At 38.4% G+C, this 15534-nt stretch overlaps 1 protein-coding gene across 16 annotated transcripts in view; it reads right to left on the bottom strand.

Moving 5' to 3' along the window:
• MACF1 (microtubule actin crosslinking factor 1) overlaps window positions 1–15534 on the bottom strand; it is a 344741-nt gene that overhangs the window by 88793 nt on the left and 240414 nt on the right. For 15 of the 16 annotated variants that reach the window (XM_079928860.1, XM_079928859.1, XM_079928851.1 and 12 more), the window contains 6 exons: window positions 8993–9159; window positions 7553–7709; window positions 5532–5649; window positions 1974–2036; window positions 1076–1317; window positions 115–244 (listed from right to left, as the gene is read on the bottom strand). In XM_079928860.1, the coding sequence (XP_079784986.1) occupies window positions 115–244; window positions 1076–1317; window positions 1974–2036; window positions 5532–5649; window positions 7553–7709; window positions 8993–9159 (877 nt within the window). The remainder of the gene's footprint in view (window positions 1–114; window positions 245–1075; window positions 1318–1973; window positions 2037–5531; window positions 5650–7552; window positions 7710–8992; window positions 9160–15534) is intronic. The other variant, XM_079928856.1, reaches the window with a different exon arrangement.

Here is a 15534-nt window from a genome sequence, read left to right as displayed (position 1 = left end):
TGCTTATGACAATTAACTAAAAATCACTCCTGTTTATCGGGTATGCCGAAAGCCTGTATTTACTTTGAAGACAAGGAATTTAGTGAATTTGTTAACACCCCAGTGATAACATACTGAGCTCCTCTTGCATTTTCTTCCAGTTTTCTGCTTCTTGTGAGTTGGGATATGTCGTCAATAATCCAGACAGGGCTTCCTTTACATTTTGGACTTTTGGAGAATTCTGTTCCAATTCAGCCAGGAAGGCCTAGGAGAAAGAACATCATGAATGCCATGAGATTTCTGGACAGGAAACAAAGCTGTGAGTGTGGAGGAAATCACGGGAAGACGGGGCAGCAATTACAGGCTCGACTTCTGATTCTATCCATGATTGTTTCATGATTTTAAGATGCTTAACCTTTCTGCTTGAATATTTAATTAAAAGGAAAATCTAGATGGCAAGATTTGAATTTCTTTTATGTACAACACATCAGTAACCCAATAAGAAAACTGCTAATCCCTATAAACTAAAAGTGTCAGGAATTGATGATGATGATGATGACGATGATGACGATAATGGCGATGTTTATGCAGTTGTAGGATATGACATGCTAGGCCTCAACAGGAATACTAAAATTTTTGGCAAAAAATTTTTACCAGATTTTCTACATGGTCTTATTTCTTCTGACATTTTCCCTAGGCCTACATGTCAATCTTTAGAATGAACTGCAATCACAGCTGTTTAGATCCCTCCAAGAGTTGGAAAGGTGCTTTGATGGAATGATTTGGCTTATACCATCACATGGAAAATGAGATCCCATTCTCAATGAACTGATGCTTCTGAGGAGAGCTACTCTCCTTCTGCAAACAGATCTGGTTTTGTTTCTCAGTCTGATGTGTAACAACTTCTAATTTCACAGGTAAGAAAATTCTCTGGGAGAGTTTAGGCATACGAGTCATTTGAAAGTCAAACATGCTGCTCGTAACGACTGGGTGGTTGGCCATGTCTCACTCTCAGGCCCCCAGGCTCAGGTGGGTACACTGGTACAGCCGCCCCTTCCTCTTAGTGCTTGAGATGTAGCTAATGGGAACACAGTACCTTGTTAGATTCAGCTTGGGCTCTCACTGTCTCTGTCTTGGTTGGAGATGAAGAGGCCTCCATGCCTTTCAGGACTTCCTCTTTTAACTCCAGCCACTGCAGCACCAAGCCTGCCTCCTGCTGAACTTCCTGCATTCGGCTGAGGACAGCCTGAAGACTTTCCCGGCGCTCCCGAAGCACTTCCCCAAGTTTCTCATATTTCAGGTTTACATCTGACATGTCACACTGGATCTCCGTCAGATCTAGCGTCACAGAAACAGAGATCAGACTGGGAATAGCTCTCAACCATCCCCAGTGGTTCCTCACTAAATTATTCATCAGGATTAAGTGTCTCTCCCACTCCTTCTAGTGAACTAGAGATGATCTTCCTGCTAAATCACATAAAAGTTCCTGTTTACATACAAAAAGCAAAAGAGCTCTCATTAATCTGATTTCTGATTTTGGCATTATACACTCAGATGTATAAATAAAATGCTAAGCAAACACGGGAGCAGCAAAAGTGAAGGGAGTGAAGGATTTGGGGCATTCTTCTACTTCCTCTTCTTTAAACTGCAGAGAAGAAAACCTAGCTGGGAGGCTGAGGGCTAGATTTAGACCACCTCTAATATAGCTTCTTTATAATTCAAAGATTTGCATATATTTTCTTCCAGGTCTTTCCTTATTGGTCTTATCTAGTGGTCCAGTTTATTTGCTTAGTAACTTTATTTCACTGGTTGCCAACCTATTTAGCCTCTAGCTAGCAACAAAGAGGCATCACAGGTGCTTCTCCCCAGACTTTTACCCTCACACCCATCCTGGCAGCAATCCTTCCACACATATGGAAACATACACAGATGCAAACATGAACACTGTCCTAACACACCCAATGAAGAGGCACTGTTGAAAATGGCATTCTCACCTTTGCAGGTGTGGTATCCGTTTACACTGCCTACAGAGCTTCCTACAGAGGGCAGTATGGAACCTGAGCAGAAGGACAGAGAGACAAACAAGGCAAGACAAATGTGTTAGGAATACATACAGGCACCGAATTTATTCTTTGGCACTCACTTTAAGCTCAGATATCAGGAAGTTAACACAGCACAAGACAACATACTCATGGAAAGAGACAAATCATTTTAGCTGCCGGGCAACAGTGTCACTTGGGAGTTTCAGCTCCTTAACCCTAACCCTAACCTTTTCTAGAGGAAATCCAAATTCTCTTCTTAAATCTCCAATTTGGATTCTTTGGACCTTGCCTTAATTTTGTGAAGCAAGTATTAGTAGAATGACTAAGTCTTTAGACTGGCATTCGACATACTTAAGAACGAGGAGGATTTATAAAACAGCCAAAAAGGTTCAACTTTAACATCAGTGTTCTTCAACATAATAAAAATAAACAATAAGTACAATTAAGGACATAAAAAGCAGCATTCTTTTAGTAAAGACATTAAAATGAGCCTTTCCTATATTGTTTCAAAAGATCCCCTGTCTTTTTTTTTTCATGACTTTCTGCTCCCCTTCCCCCACCAGAAAACAGAAATTCTAAGCGTCAATAAATCTGGCTCATAAACATTCCCATAAATTCTGTTTAGGGTCTTTGGTTCTGTTTCTAATTACCACAATTTCACCTATATTCTCCCCAAGTTGATTCCTTGTGTTTCAGGAGTACCCCAAATAAGTAAAAACCAGATCATGTAATTACAAAGATTATAAAGAAATGTGAAGAATAGTCATGACATAATGTAACATTCAAAGGGCAGAATAAGACTCTCACATGCACTGATTTCACTGTGGAAAAGGTCAAGTGCAAGGTTCTATATTAGACAATAATGACTGTAAAACTTTTAAATGTTAACATTATTGTAATTTCAATTTAAAAAATGGATCAAACCAAAAGATCATATTCCACTGCAGTCTGGTGATGACCAAAAAGAAACTGGACTAGTAATTTGGAGAAGACAGTCGTAGCCAAGACTGTCACTAACTCAGTACATGAGCCCTAATCTATGGACAGACCTCGGTATCTGCTCTGGGATATGAAGATAATACTACCTATCTTGTCAGCTCTCATGGGGTTACTGGTGAGAAGTAGTGAGGTAGTGTATGTGAAAGCACTTTACGAAACCAAAAGAGCTCCACGACCGTAAGGAACTAGAACACGCGTGGGTTTTCAGAGATGGAAGAGAACTTTTTAAGAGCACTCAGGCTAGTGATCTTCAAACTGGTTTTCAAAGCACCCTGAGGAGGTGCTTTAGGGACTCTGTAAACGTTTGGTTTAATTTTAGTATTCAGAATATATTCCTAAGTACTTAGAAATGGCAGTAAAACATGCACATCTCAATTATGTTGAACACCACATTTTAACCCAGTAGATATAGCCAATTTATGCTGCTTTTTGGAGAGAATAGAGTAGCTCCTGCACCTCTGTGCATACATTTAAACTTCTTTCTGAGTGTCACTGATGGGAAAAGATGTAGTTCTTCATTAGCACTCTGTAATTTTCAAACCTACATGTGTCCACTCACATACGAAGAAAAACATCTACAGCACATATGAATTCCATTAAATAAAATGACAAAAAAGGCTGGGGTATATCTACTCAGAGCAGGCTCTCATCAGGGTAGAATTGTGTAGGAAGAGAATTCTTAACACTTCAGATTGTAAAGTGAACTTTTAAAAACATTTGTCATCATTTGCAACTATTTATCTGTGTGAAATGTATTTTCTAGATACAATGCAACCAAGGAAAAAATTGAGAAATAAATAATGAAGCTGTCATTCAAAAATTCTTTTTTCCAAATTTTCATATTCACTAATATAGCCTCAATATCTTTTTTTAAAAATTAATTTATTTTTGGCTGCATTGGGTCTTCGTTGCTGTGCATGGGCTTTCTCTAGTTGTGGCAAGCGTGCTTCTCATTGTGGTGGTTTCTCTTGTTGCAGAGCACAGGCTCTAGGTGCACGGGCTTCAGGAGTTGTGGCACGTGGGCTCTAAAGCGCAGGCTCAGCAGTTGTGGCGCATGGGCTTAGTTGCTCTGCGGCATGTGGGATCTTCCCGGACCAGGGCTCGAACCCTTTTCCCCTGCATTGGCAGGCAGATTCTTAACCACTGCGCCACCAGGGAAGTCCCGATAGCCTCAATATTCTCATTGATGAATTTCATAATAGATAAACGCTATAAATTCACTTATATTTTTATTTGTCTTATAGTTCTACATGAAATTTATTTTTAAAAAAGATTACAGTACTTTAAAAAGTTCAAACAACCACTGATCTAGTCCAGAAGTCAGAAAACTTTAGTGCACCAGCCAAATCTGTCCCTCTGCCTGTTTCTGTATGTGAAGTTTTACTGGAACACAGCCACGCCCATTCATTTATATATTGTTTACGACTGCTTTTGTGCTACAATGGCAGAGACATGTAGTGTGACAGAGACCATATGGCCCACAAGCCTAAAATATTTATTCTATGGCCCTTTATAGAAAAAGTTTGCTGGGTGATGTCACACACTAATAAGTCAATGAACTTAGAAATTTAAGTGTTAGAATATAAAAATCATCAATTCTCTGAAATGCTGTCACTTCTAGATAGTTCCAAGACATCTTTAAACTTTAGGATACAATAGGAAAGTAGCCATTCTCAGGAGGAATAAAGAAAGTAAACTTTGCCCTTACTATTTAAGTGACTATAGGAGTGCATTAACATAGTCTGGTAATAAAACCTAGGAGATCCCAATTGGCAACCAGCAAGTGACTGTGAGCTCAGAATGCTTTTTTTTTTTTTTTTTTTGCGGTACGCAGGCCTCTCACTGTTGTGGCCTCTCCTGCTGCGGAGCACAGGCTCCGGACGTGCAGGCTCAGCGGCCACGGTCCACGGGCCCATCCTCCCAGACCGGGGCACAAACCCGTGACCCCTGCATCGGCAGGCGGACTCTCAACCACTGCGCCACCAGGGAAGCCCTCAGAATGCATTTTGTTTGCAAGACTTAATTTGTAGGCAGAGATAATTCATATAGTTGGGCACAACCTTTGTATGCACTTCTAAGAAGTGTGTCAGTTCCTGGTGTACCACTACTGACTCCTAAACACTTAGCCTCTCCCAAGATATCATGCTTATACCCTCCAGGGCTGACCCTAATTTAAAGTTAATGCATAGCCATCCATTCACATATTTAAAAGACAGAAATTCCTCAAGATGGAAAATCCTATTTTAATCCTTCTATGTTCATTTCACAGTTCTAAGTGGGCCAACTAGTCCCTTTACTTTTTCCCATCACAGGAAGGGGTTTTGCAAAATGGAAGCAATGTTACAAAGGAAATGGGAAAACAGATCAGGTTGAGGGGAAGACTGCTTCATGAAACATCCTTGGTTTTCATATCCAACCTTGATTCTAATGTTTATTCAATAAGCAGTCATCACCAAAGGGCAAAGGGAAGAATGATATTTATTCACTACATTTTCAAGAGCCCACACTCACCTGTCTTGGCTTGAGAATCAGGTGCTGTGATCTCCATGATGAGATTTTCTAAAGAAGTACCTTTGCAATTGATTTCTTCTACCAAAGTTCCCTTACTTGTCCAGTCATCTAGGAGACCCTGTTTAAAGAACAAATTAGCAAAATGTAATATCTGGAGGCTTTCTCCTCATAAGGAGGGACACCTGTTCTACATACACTCCCTAAAGTTTTGATAAGCATTAAGCGATCGTCCTCATTTATTCAGCCATTTCCAGAACTTGGTTTAGCCAGCCAAGATGTGGGAGAATGATATCCTGGAATATTCAGGCCCTTCTCATTCATTCATTCATTCATTCATCAAGCAAATATTTTTTGAGCACTTACTATATAGGCCAGGCATTGTGCCAAACACTGGGGATACAAAATAGGCTTATGACACAGTTCCTAAAACCAAGAGCTCAGATTATCAATGGCATTATAATGTGATAATGCTATTACAGAAATATGCACAGCCACTAGACTCTGAGAGCACAAAAGGACACACATCTAACTCTGCCTGGAGAGAGGAAAGACTGGAGTTAAGGTAAGAGTTTGCCAGGTGGACAAAGGGAATACCATGCTTGTAAAGAATATAAAGGAAATGGTAATTGGAGGGTAAAATGAGGAGCTAGGTATTGAGATGTAGAGAAACATACAGAATCATAGGCTACACTTTGCCTTTTCAAGGGAATTTTATATTGGGTTTGAAGTCAGAGCTCAAACCACCACAGAAAGTTGTTAGGAAACAATGGCATTTGCTCTAAGACAAAAGTATCTGGTCATGTTGTCTCTAAGCTGTGAACTGCCTGCTACAGAAGTAGAATTTTACTCTTTTCCAAGCTGGGACACCATCCTAGCCTTCAATCCCTTCCTCCATCCTGAATCTCCCTCACAATCTACTTAGTTTGCTTTTGACTTCAAGCTACAAAGCAGCGGCAGAGAATGACATCGAGCCATGAACATCTGGCAAGCTCATGCTGCCCAGCTTCAAGCTGAACCTTGCCAATTCAGAGTGTGTCAGTTCTTTTATTAGTCACTCTTGATTCCAAAGAGCCAGCAGTTCCCAAACTATGCACTGACTCACAGGATACTTTAAATTTTTGAGGGAAAAACAGTGACATCTGTTGGACACCATGTGAACAACTACTGTTAAGCTGTTGGGACCTGACCACTTAGTAAGTGAGGTTTTTCAGTTTTTTGGGTGTTTTTTTGTTTGTTTGGTTTTTGCCTTGAAATGCCATGAAAAATGTCTTGAAACATAAAGGGAACCATGAACCAAGAAATCAGGGAACCTCTGTCCTAGGGAACTCCCCACGGCAAATGCTCCTGGCACTCTCTCTGTGAAAGCTCTTCTCTTTCATCTATTCAAGATAAATCCTGTTTTACTAAGAAAATAAGGACAAATGCATGAGCGTTAGTTGGAGACTGGTTTCAACAAAAGTAAGAAACATGTTAGAGGTGCAAATAGAGCTGGATGACTATGAATCAAATATAGGAGAGAAGGGATTCTGCAACAGATGGGAGAAAGGCTGATGTACCATGCAGGTACATTCCAACCATGTGATTGTAACTTTTCCTTTATTAGTTGAGGAGAAATTCTCTCCTCAATTTTCTGATCACATATCTGGTCACTTGCTCACATATAATTGTCTAATTCTCAAACATACAACAGGAGTGTAATCTTCTCAAGACTGGACTCTGACAACTGTCTTTTTTATGACCTGCCACAGCATGACAGGCATCCCCAAGACAGCTGAAACTTTATAGATACCATTCCCAGATTACTTTTTTGGTTTTGGCTTTTAAATAGGAGATGTTTTGGTGCTCAGTGCTTGGGTAGGGGTAGGCTGGACTCACGTGGAGAAAATGGAGGAACTGCTATTCTGATACACATGGATAATTTGGATTTCTCATACCATTTGCCCACCACAGGTGGAAATGAGTCCACACAAGATTCCAAACTGCTGTCCAGCCTGATTCCTGGAGAGACTTTGTTCACCTACCTTCAGGTGTTCAATCTGTTTTTCCAGCTCTTTAGTGCTCATGAAAGTCTCTGTAGGTGGAATACTCCCTTCAGTTTCCTTCAGCCATTTCTGGCAAGTCCTAACCAGCTTCCGGAATTCATCTAATTGCTGCTGGCAAGATGATGCATCTTCCTCTCTGTCAACAGAGACAACTTGTTACTTGCCAGACTAAGCTTGTAAAGAAGTCAACGTGAACTAAAACTATATTCATTCTAGGACTCCAGGCATCAGTTTCCTAACAGGGCCTTTCCTTCTCATAATCTTTTCCATGGCAGCTCTGGCTAAACAACCACATATAATGTAGGAGAGCATCAAACTAAGGGATCTGTTGCCCTTGTTTGGACATTTCTGGGGAAAGGAGTCTTCAATCTTACTCTAGGCTAAAGTGAAAATGAGAAAAACTAAAGGGAGCCTGCTATTTAGGTACTATGATACAATGGAAAGAATGCAGGCTTTGGATCTCAAGGCCAGCTCTGCTACTTTTTAGGTATTTGACTCTTTCAAGGCCCAATTCAAATGCTAATTCCTTTAACAAGGAAGATGCCAAAATTGAGGCTCAGAGAAGTTAGGCTAAGCATACCAATGAGTAAAATAAATCAAGGAGAAAGGAGAATTCAGTTTTGAAATTAAGTTTTGGAAATGGTCACATCTATTAGACTTCAAGCCAGAGATCCTGGCTCTTCATATAGCTACATAGCCCTCAGCTGAGGGCAAGAAAAACAAAGCCTTCGTGGCCTTTGTCCTGTCCCTTTCACCTGCACTAAATAACCGCTGCTTACAGTGGTGATTTGAGCAACTGCTTTCCCCTAGTCACTAAAGCCATCATCTGCTAAATCGAGATATTTATGGCTAAACCAAGAGAAGTCTTATCAAGCTTTTAAACCCACGTGAGGCTTTCTAATGGAGGAATTACGGCTTTTCAACTGTGAGCTAATAACCTGAAATCATCTACCTTTGTTGTATATTCCCATGTTTGCCTTAAAAGAAGAATCCAGAAACTCCTCCGTAACAGCAACTTAAATGTGGTCAAAACAAGCAGTGTGAGTTCCAATATAATCCTTAATTATGTCTGGGAAGTCTCTTCCAATTTTTCTCATTATTTCAAATCCTGCCACAATCCAACTTGCTGCCCCAAATTTGTTCTGTTTGGTCCAGGTGACCTGGACTTTTGATTGTACTCAGGGGGAACTGAATCCCATTACTGAGAAGAAACTCACTATTTACTAACAGAAAGACCACTAAGCATTAAGTAGACTGAATAGCTTTGTCTGAAAGAGGCACTTTCCAATCTCCTACGGCTCAGTAGCAGAATTTTGATGCCATCTTTTCTGGTGAAGAAGGAAGGAGGAGAAAGTCATTTCATTCAAAAGCAAGAAAAAATTAGCTCCATGACACTGATCCATACATATGAAAACTCACCTTTCTTTAACTGTCTTCTGTAGCTCTGTGAAGTCCTTTTTGAGGTTCTGTACCCTGTCCTGGTGCTGGGACAGGTCCAGGGCAAAGCCACAGGAGCTCAGGTCAGTGACCAGGTACTCAAGAGTATCCAGGTTCTCCTGTTGGTCTTCCATTTCCAAATTGAGCTCCTGTCAAGGAAACAAGGAAATGTATTCAATCCTCTGGTCCTTGTAAATAATGACTCTAAAGAATGAAAGATATCTAGATTAAAGCTGGGGCATGTTCTCCCTTACTTGTAGAAAAAGAGGGAACAAGAAAAGAGGCATGGGGCTTCCCTGGTGGCACAGTGGTTGAGGGTCCGCCTGCCGATGCAGGGGACGCGGGTTCGTGCCCTGGTCCGGGAGGATCCCACATGCCGCGGAGCGGCTGGGCCCGTGAGCCATGGCCGCTGGGCCTGCGTGTCCGGAGCCTGTGCTCCGCGGCAAGAGAGGTCACAGCAGTGAGAGGCCCGCATATCGCAAAACACAAAACAAAACAAAAACAAAAACAAAAAAAAAAAAAAGAAAAGAGGCATGTTCACCGGGTCAACTGCTAGATCAAAACATTAAATATGTAGGATTTCTCCAATCCACCTGAGAGTGGCTGGAAATTACAAAGGAGTCTTGTCTCCTTTAAACAAATCTTTAAAGATTCCAGAGGCAGCATGAGAGAATAAAAAGAATGGAAGTTTCTGGAGTACAACAGACCTGAAAGTCAATCATGGCTTTGCCCTTGTGATCTTAAGCTATTGAACTTCTCTAAGCTTCTGCAGTCTGTCTCTTCTTTAAAACAGGTAAACACACTCTTCACTATTATTTAACACTGTATTGACAGTATTAGCCAATGCAATTAGGTAGGAGGAAACAATTTGTGGCATAAGAATTTGAAGAGGTACAACTATATTTGCAGATTACATGAAAGTATATTTGTAAAACCTCAGAGAATCAACAATACAACCAAATTGAACAATGAAGTAATCCAATAAGCAAGAATATAAAATCAACATATAAAAATCAAGAATAATATAATAGCAACACAAAACGTACAATTTTAGGAACAGTACAAAACCTTTATAAATAAAACTTTAAAAGACTTCTGAAAGACATGAAAGCAGACCTGGAAAAAAAGGAAAGATGTCCATAAAGCTATGTGCGTATGTGTATGTATGCATCTATGTGTGCATATATGCATGTGTGAATGAGTAAAGTCATGTGAGCCAAACAAATATACCAACTCTTTTCTCTAGGGCTGATAAAGTTGATTCTAATGTTCATATGTAAGAATAAATGTACAATTATAGCTATGAGAAATCCTGAAAAAGAAAAAAAGAAAAAATGAAAAAAGAAATAAGGGAGATTAGCCTTACCAGATAGTAAAACATACCAGAAAGCCTCTAAAATTAAAAATAGTATGCTATTCTTAATGAATAGAAAGACCAGTGAAATAGAATAGAAAATCAAGAAATAAACTTCAATACATAAGACATTTTGTATGTGCTAAAGACAGATTCTCAAATCACTGGGGTAAAGACAGACTTTTCCAATAAATGATATTGGGAGTAACTATATAGAACTTTGAAAAAAGATGAACTTGTATTCACAGCTCATACTATACCTCACAATAAACTTAAATTGTTAAAGTATTCAAATGTAAAAGAAAAAAAAGAAAAGAAAAAAGGAAACCATTGGGTAGATTCCATCATAACCTGGGTGTGGCAAAAGGCTTTCAAACTATGACTAAAAATACAACTTCAATGAAAGAGTGATATCTCTGGTTTCAAGCTATACTACAAAGTTACAGTAATCACAACAGTACAGTACTGGCACAAAAACAGACGTATACATCAGTGGAATAGAACAGAAACCCCAGAATATAAATCTAAATGGATAAAGAAGATCGATCTCTCTCTCTCTCTCTCTCTCTCTCTCTCTCTCTCACACACACACACACACACACACACAATGGAATATTACTCAGCCATAAAAAAGCATGAAATCTTGCCATCTGTGACAACATGGATAGATCTAGAGTATATCATGCTAACTGAAATAAGTCAGAGAAAGACAAATACTGTTGATCTCATACTTGAAATCTCAAAAACAAAACAAATGAACGAACAAACAAACAAAAACAGACTCATAAATACAGAGAACAAACAGGTGGTTGTTAGAGGGAAGAAGGTTAGGAGAATGGGTGAAATGGGTGAAGGGAATTAAGAGGCGCAAACTTCCAGTTATAAAATAAATTTAAGTCATGGGGATGTAATATACAGCATAAGGAACATGGTCAATAACACTGTAATAACTCTGAATGGGGACAGATGGTTACTAGCCTTACCATGGTAATCATTTCATTATATATTTAAATGTTGAGTCACTATGTTGTACACCTGAAACTAACATAATATTGTAATGTCAACTATATTTCAGTTTAAAAAAAAGTGATAAAATCTATTGTGTAAAAATTAAAAAAAAAAAAAACTTTTATATGGCCAAAAACACCATAAGCAAAGTCAAAAGGCAAAGGACAAACTGTGAGAAAATATTTCTAACATGTTATAAAGGCCTAATTTCCCTAATACAGAACTCTTGTTAAGTTGAAAGAAAAAAAAGATCAAACTCTTGGCAGATGATAGCAAAATACATAAACCAATGATTTACAAATAAATGTCTCTTAAATGTATAAAAATATATTCAACTTAGAGAAGAAATAAAAAATTAAAAACACATTGAGATATGTTTTATTAATTAGATTAGCAAAAACTCAAATGCTTGACAATACATTCTATTGGTGAGGCTGCAGGGGAAATACATAGTACTGTCATACACTTCTGCTAGGGATGCAAAATGGAGAAATCCTTATGGAGGGAACTTGGCTATATCTAACAAAACCACACAACCGTTTACCCTCCGATGCAACAATTCCAGTCTAGGAATCACTCTGAAGATACACTTCCAATAATACAGGGAAAAAACACAGAATTATTCACTACAGTGTCATTTTTAATAGCACAATTTTGGAAACAACCAGAACAAGAGTCTGGTGGAATAAACTACGGTTCATCCTCAAAATGAATGTATAGTTTAAAAACAACAAAAAAAGAGGAGGATATCTATGAATTAAGTGATTTCTAAGACATATTAAATATAAAAGGAAAGTGCAAAAGATTATGTATTGTACCCCCTTTTGTGTAAGGAAGAATTGGAAATGGTGTGTTTATTTTGGAAAAAATAAATAGAAATAATAAATGTGAAATCCACTACCTGTGGGGGGTGAATGGGATAGAAGACACACGGAAGAGAGTGAGAGTATATCCTTATTCACTTTCCTACACCCTGACTATAACTTTTTGAAAAGTTTTGACTTTTGAGCTTTTTTTTTGAAATTTGAATTTTATTTTTTTATACAGCAGGTTCTTATTAGTTATCCATTTTATACATAATAGTGTATATATGTCAATCCCAATCTCCCAATTCATCACACCACCACCACACCCTGCCACTATCCCCCTGGTGTCCATACGTTTGTTCTCTATATCTGTGTTTCAGTTTCTGCCCTGCAAACCGGTTCATCTGTACCGTTTTTCTAGATTCCACATATATGTGTTAATATACGATATTCGTTTTTCTGTTTCTGACTTACTTCACTCTGTACAACAGTCTCTAGATCCACCCATGTCTCTACAAATGACCCAATTTTGTTCCTTTTTATGGCTGAGTAATATTCCATTGTATATATGTACCACATCTTCTTTATCCATTTGTCTGTCGATGGGCATTTAGGTTGCTTCCATGACCTGGCTACTGTAAATAGTGCTGCAATAAACATTGGGGTGCATGTGTCTTTTTGAATAATGGTTTTCTCTGGGTATATGCCCAGTAGTGGGACTGCTGGGTCATATGGTAATTTTATTTTTAGTTTTTTAAGGAACCTCCACACCATTCTCCAGAATGGCTGTATCAATTTACATTCCTACCAACAGTGCAAGAGGGTTCCCTTTTCTCCACACCCTCTGCAGCATTTGTTGTTTGTAGATTTTCTGATGATGCCCATTCTAACTGGTATGAGGTGATACCTCATTGTAGTTTTGATTTGCATTTCTCTAATAATTAGTGATGTTGAGCAGCTTTTCATGTGCTTCTTGGCCATCTGTATGTCTTCTCTGGGGAGATTTAGGTCTTCTGCCCATTTTTGGATTGGGTTGTTTGTTTCCTTAATACTGAGCTGCGAGAGCTGTTTATGTATTTTGGAGATTAATCCTTTGTCCGTTGATTCATTTGCAAGTATTTTCTCCCATTCTGAGGGTTGTCTTTTCATCTTGTTTATGGTTTCCTTTGCTGTGCAAAAGCTCTGAAGTTTCATTAGGTCCCATTTGTTTATTTTTGTTTTTATTTCCATTCCTCTAGGAGGTGGGTCAAAAAGGATCTTGCTGTGATTTATGTCATAGAGTGTTCTTCCTATGTTTTCCTCTAAGAGTTTTATAGTGTCCAGTCTTACATTAAGTCTCTAATCCATTTTGAGTTTATTTTTGTGTATGGTGTTAGGGAGTGTTCTAATTTCATTCTTTTACATGTAGCTGTCCAGTTTTCCCAGCACCACTTATAGAAGAGGCTGTCTTTTCTCCATTGTATATCCTTGCCTCCTTTGTCATAGGTTAGTTGACCATAGGTGCGTGGGTTTATCTATACTTTCTATCCTGTTCCACTGATCTATATTTGTTTTTGTGCCAGTATCATATTGTCTTGATTACTGTAGCTTTGTATACAGTCTGAAGTCAGGAAGTCTGATTCCTCCAGCTCCATTTTTTCCCCTCAAGACTGTTTCTGCTATTTGGGGTCTTTTGTGTCTCCATACAAATTGTAAGATTTTTTTGGTCTAGTTCTGTAAAAAATGCCATTGGTAATTTGATAGAAATTGCATTGAATCTGTAGACTGCTTTGGGTAGTATGGTCATTTTCACAATATTGATTCTTCCAATCCAAGAACATGGTATATCTCTCCATCTGTTGGTATCATCTTTAATTTCTTTCATCAGTGTCTTATAGTTTTCTGCATACAGGTCTTTTGTCTCCCTAGGTAGGTTTATTCTTAGCTATTTTATGCTTTTTGTTGCAATGGTAAGTGGGAGTGTTTCCTTAATTTCTCTTTCAGATTTTTCATCATTAGTGTATAGGAATGCAAGAGATTTCTGTGCATTAATTTTGTATCCTGCTACTTTACCACATTCATTGATTAGCTCTAGTAGCTTTCTGGTGGCACCTTTAGGATTCTCTATGTATAGTATCATGTCATCTGCAAACAGTGACAGTTTTACTTCTTCTTTTCCAATTTGGATTCCGTTTATTTCTTTTTCTTCTCTGATTGCTGTGGCTAGGACTTCCAAAACTATGTTTAATAATAGTGGTGAGAGTAGACATCCTTGTCTTGTTCCTGAACTTAGAGGAAATGCTTTCTGTTTTTCACCATTGAGAATGATGTTTGCTGTGGGTTTGTCATATATGGCCTTTATTATGTTGAGGTAGGTTCTTTCTATGTCCACTTTCTGGAGAGTTTTTATCATAAATGGGTGTTGAATATTGTTAAAAAGCTTTTTCTGCATCTATTGAGATGATCATATGGTTCTTCTTCTTCAATTTGTTAATATGGTGTATCACATTGATTGATTTGCATATATTGAAGAATCCTTGCATCCCTGGGATAAATCCCACTTAATCATGGTGTATGATCCTTTTAATGTGTTGTTGGATTCTGTTTGCTAGTACTTTGTTGAGGAGTTTTGCATCTATTTTCATCAGTGATATTGGTCTGTAATTTTCTTTTTTTTGTAGTATCTTTGTCTGGTTTTGGTATCAGGGTGACAGTGGTCTCATAGAATGAGTTTGGGAGTGTTCCTTCCTCTGCAATTTTTTGGAAGAGTTTGAGGAGGATGGGTGTTAGCTTTTCTCTAAATGTTTGATAGAATTCACCTGTGAAGCCTCTGGTCCTCGACTTTTGGTTGTTGGAAGATTTTTAATCACAGTTTCAATTTTACTTGTGATTGGTCTGTTCATATTTTCTACTTCTTCCTGGTTCAGTCTTTGAAGGCTATACCTTTCTAAGAATTTGTCCATTTCTTTCAGGGTGTCCACTATATTGGCATAGAGTTGCTTGTAGTAGTCTCTTAGGATGCTTTGTATTTCTGTGGTGTCTGTTGTAACTTCTCCTTTTTCATTTCTAATTTTATTGATTTGAGTCCTCTCCCTCTTTTTCTTGATGAGTATGGCTAATGGTTTATCAATTTTGTTTATCTTCTCAAAGAACCAGATTTTAGTTTTATTGGTCTTTGCAATTGTTTTCTTTGTTTCTATTTATTTCTGCTCTGATCTTTATGATTTCTTTCCTTCTACTAACTTTGGATTATGTCTGTTCTTTCTCTAGTTCCTTTAGGTGTAAAGTTAGATTATTTGAGATGTTTGTTGTTTCTTGAGGTAGGCTTGTAATGCTATAAACTTCCCTCTTAGAACTGCTTTTGCTGCATCCCATAG

This window comes from Stenella coeruleoalba, assembly GCF_951394435.1.
Source record: "Stenella coeruleoalba genome assembly, chromosome: 1".
NCBI classification, from domain to species: domain Eukaryota; kingdom Metazoa; phylum Chordata; class Mammalia; order Artiodactyla; family Delphinidae; genus Stenella; species Stenella coeruleoalba.
Note: the sequence above shows the minus strand (reverse complement) of the source record. Positions and strands in the feature narration are given on the sequence as shown.